The sequence below is a fragment of the Rosa chinensis genome, chromosome 3 (assembly GCF_002994745.2).
Source record: "Rosa chinensis cultivar Old Blush chromosome 3, RchiOBHm-V2, whole genome shotgun sequence".
Lineage (NCBI taxonomy): Eukaryota > Viridiplantae > Streptophyta > Magnoliopsida > Rosales > Rosaceae > Rosa > Rosa chinensis.
Window position 1 is genome coordinate 47,532,383 of NC_037090.1, and position 3,763 is coordinate 47,536,145.

Sequence of the window (3,763 nt, forward strand, 5' to 3'; positions counted from 1 at the left end):
TTTTTTTATGATGGTCATAGATGAAAATGCTCTCTCTGTTGTTGCTGTAGAAACTGGCAAAGTCAGCACAAGACAAATCAATCTATAAATCATAGGAAAGAATGCTGACTTTCTTGATTCAACTAACCGCCGACACAAATCAGACACAGTAGTTGTGTTGGCAAATCTTGGATCCTTCTGAATATCTGCTAGAAAATACCCACACTCCATATCTAGAGCAAGCATATCATATGATGTAAAATCTTGAGGATAAAACCTCAAAGCAAGATTGCAAACATCTTCACATTTAAATGATCGAAAATTATCGCGTGGATCAAATGTAGCACTAAGAATAAGGAGCTCCAACGAATTATCTGTAAATCTACTATCCAACTCTGCCAATTGAAAGTCTACCACAGCATTAAGTATATTGACCCGATAATAATGCTCATTTGTAATATTTTGTTCACAAGCCCTTGTACTTTTTTTATAAGGAGCAGACATATCTGGCATAATAATATCATACTCATAACAAAATGTTTCAACCCTCATAATCAAATCATCCCAACCATCTTCTCTCATATCTTGAAGTTTTGATTTGTTATTGAAAGAAAATTGAGAGCATACAAGATGTCTATGGCTTTTTTTTGCAATGACTGACAAAGAAAATCAGTAATCTTCATGACATCATGCATCAAAAGCAAGCAAAACACAAAATCAAAACGCTTCATTGCATTACCTACACTCTTTGCTTCGCCTTGTACTTTATTTGGTCCATTTGCAACCAAATTTGCAAGAATTGTTTGAGTAGCTCCAAATAACTTAATCAAACTTGAAATGAGCGAAGATGTGAACCCCAACGAGTAGCCCTTGCTGGTTGCAAAGTGCAAGTCTGATTAGCACCTCTACCAGTCTCAAGTGCTCCAGTAGCCACTAAATCTGCAATTTCTTCTTCTCTGATAACTCTCAAAGCTGAATGTCTTTTTGCAGAAGAATCAACAAAATTTACAATCAAACTTAGAGTTGAAAAGAATTCCCAAATATCATGCACCCCTTTAGCTGCAGCATTTAAAGTCATTTATAAGGGATGAGCAAAACAATGAACATAATATGCATATGGACACTCTTCACGAAACAAAGCTTGCAAACCATTAAATTCACCCCTCATGTTGCTAGCACCATCAAATCCTTGCCCACACATATTTTCTACTTGAAGATCATATTGAGTAAGGACTTTAGATATCTCATCTTTTAGAGTTTGAGAACAAGTGTCTGCCACACTAAGCACTTTGAAAAACCGTTCTCTAATAAACCCATCACAATCAACAAATCGAAGAATGATAGCCATTTGTTCCCTATTAGATACATCAACAGCTTCATCAACAAGGATACAAAATTTGGCATCTCCTACTTCCTCCTGAATCTTGATTCTAACTTTGTTACCAAGTATATTTAGAATTTGTTTTTGCATAAGGGGAGAAATATACTTGGCATTACCAGGAGCATTTTGTAAGACTCTGCGAACATCCATATTCATTCTTGCAAAGGAATCCACAACCGCATTGAAATTGCCACCATTTGATGAATTAACCGATTCATCATGGGCTCTAAAAGCACAACCTTGGCGTGCCAACAACCTTACACTCTCTATAGTTGTAATAAGCCGGAGTCGGTGGTCTGCTATTTCTTGTGATGATTGTGTGCTAATCACTCTTTCAATATGCTTAGATGGGTTTCTTAGTGACTCCCACTTGTGCATGGAAATATTATGTGGGGAATTTATGCCTCCCATGTGATAGACAATGCCAGATTTTTTTGACATAATATTCTTCCAACCTTGAAACCCATGCTTAGTAAATGCTAGATGATGGGATGGGTAACTATCAAACAAGAAACAAGGGAAGCAAAATGCTTTGTCCAACTCTGCGGAATACTCAAGCCACGGCCATTCTTTGAACCACTTAGGATTAAATTTTCGACCTTGACCTTCGTCAAATGATAATGGGTAAAAACTTAAGTGAGGTTGATACGGTCCTAAGACCACATAAGCTCTTTGAATATTATCACGCTCATTCAAAGGGTACTTGCATATTGGACGCCTTATTCCTGGATCACGTTCAAGAGAACTAACATCAAAACTTTCTTCTCTCTCAATTCTTTCATTATGACACTCTTCTAATGGAATAGATGGAGAAGGGTTTAAAGGGACATCATTAACAGAATTCTCAGTCACATTTCTACTCCCACTCCCACTTCTAATCCCATCGACACTATCACTTGATGGAGCACCACTTGTAAACCATGACAAAAGATTTTTGTACCTCTTGGGTTTCCGGTGATCTGTCATTATATTCAATACCTATAGTATTATATAGATACCACCATTAGAATTCTATATATATATATATGTACATTTCATACATAACGCAACTACAACTAATTATACATTATTATTAGTTACTAACTAGCAGCAGACATTAATGTCTAATGGATTTAATATGTGTCTCCTAACATATATATAATTCTAATGGGTTTGTGAAAGGAACACTCAGTTATTAAATAAGACAGGCTAAAGAAAATCAAGTTAGTAACACTAACCAGATGGAAATGTTGATGCCCTCAATCTCAATCTTAGTATTCTGCATAACCCCAGACACTATCACCATAACTCAAAATAAAAACTCTCCAATCTGCAACACAAAATGCACATCTTTAGATAAAAAATAATCACAAGTTCACAACATGATCAGAAGCCAAGATCACAACTTGATTTTTTTACCCAGTAATTTATACAATCATGAATCATCATAGATTCATAGCCTCACTACACCTATCCACAATCCACTGACCATAAAAGTATCAGACCATGAGTCCATGATCAACAAGACAACAAAGACATCAGTCGGTAACTCGGTAATTCTAACTAAATTCGCATTCATCAATCATCGATTCATCATCTTACTACAAATCCACCGACTGAGTGACTGACCTTCACCCAGTGACTAACTCACGGTCACCGACTATGAATCCATGATCAAGAATCAAGAATTCAAGATCCTCAATTCCTCAGCTAACATGGAATCTCTCTCTCTCTCTCTCTCTCAGTCTCTCAGTCTCTCTATCTCTCTCTCTCCCCTAAATCTCAACTCATACACAAAAGCCCAACAGCCCCAACTCATAACCAGACGGCCAGACCTTAGCTAACATGGAATCTCTCTCAATCTCAGTCTCTCAGTCTCTCTCTCCCCCAAATCTCAACTCATACACAAAAGCCCAACAGCCCCAAGTCCCCAACTCACAACCAGTTGTAGCAAACTAGCAAACATAATCGATATTCGGCAAAAGGAGATATCAGATAGAGGCATAGAGCAGAAAGAAGAAGTGAAGAACAGAGGAGATCAATAGAGGCATAGAGCTTCATACCTTGTTTCAATTGACACTATCAATAAGTCAATAACCTCCATCGAAATTTCGAAACACTAGAGTACGGGAATGGGAGCTGGGAGCTGCTGTGCCGCTGTGGGAGATGGGAATACGGGACTTCGATCTACATGTAATTTTTTTTTTCTTTGGGCTGGTATGGGTTGGAGGTTGAGATATGTATATACTTAAGGGTTTTTAGCCCAAAAAGTTGTCTAGGCTTGAGCCCATATAGCCCACCATGTCCTTCCGCCACTAGTTGTACCTAAGCAATCTTGTAGGCAGTGAGGGTGTTCTCAGTCGCCTTCTTGTGTTTAGCACTGGTCATGAACTTGGTGAGGTAGCGATGGTAATCTCCCTTGGC

The 3,763-nt window shown here is 38.0% G+C and overlaps 1 protein-coding gene across 1 annotated transcript; it reads right to left on the bottom strand.

Annotated features, from left to right (window-relative positions):
- Window positions 1–805: 805 nt before the first annotated feature.
- Window positions 806–3,477, bottom strand: LOC112193768. Its single transcript, XM_040517071.1, has 4 exons — window positions 3,403–3,477; window positions 2,578–2,669; window positions 1,129–2,338; window positions 806–1,038 (listed from the first exon to the last, which is right to left on the bottom strand). The coding sequence occupies exons 3-4, from the start codon at window positions 2,324–2,326 to the stop codon at window positions 806–808; spliced, it is 1,431 nt and encodes a 476-aa protein (XP_040373005.1). The 5' UTR covers window positions 2,327–2,338; window positions 2,578–2,669; window positions 3,403–3,477.
- Between the last annotated feature and the right edge of the window lie 286 nt (window positions 3,478–3,763).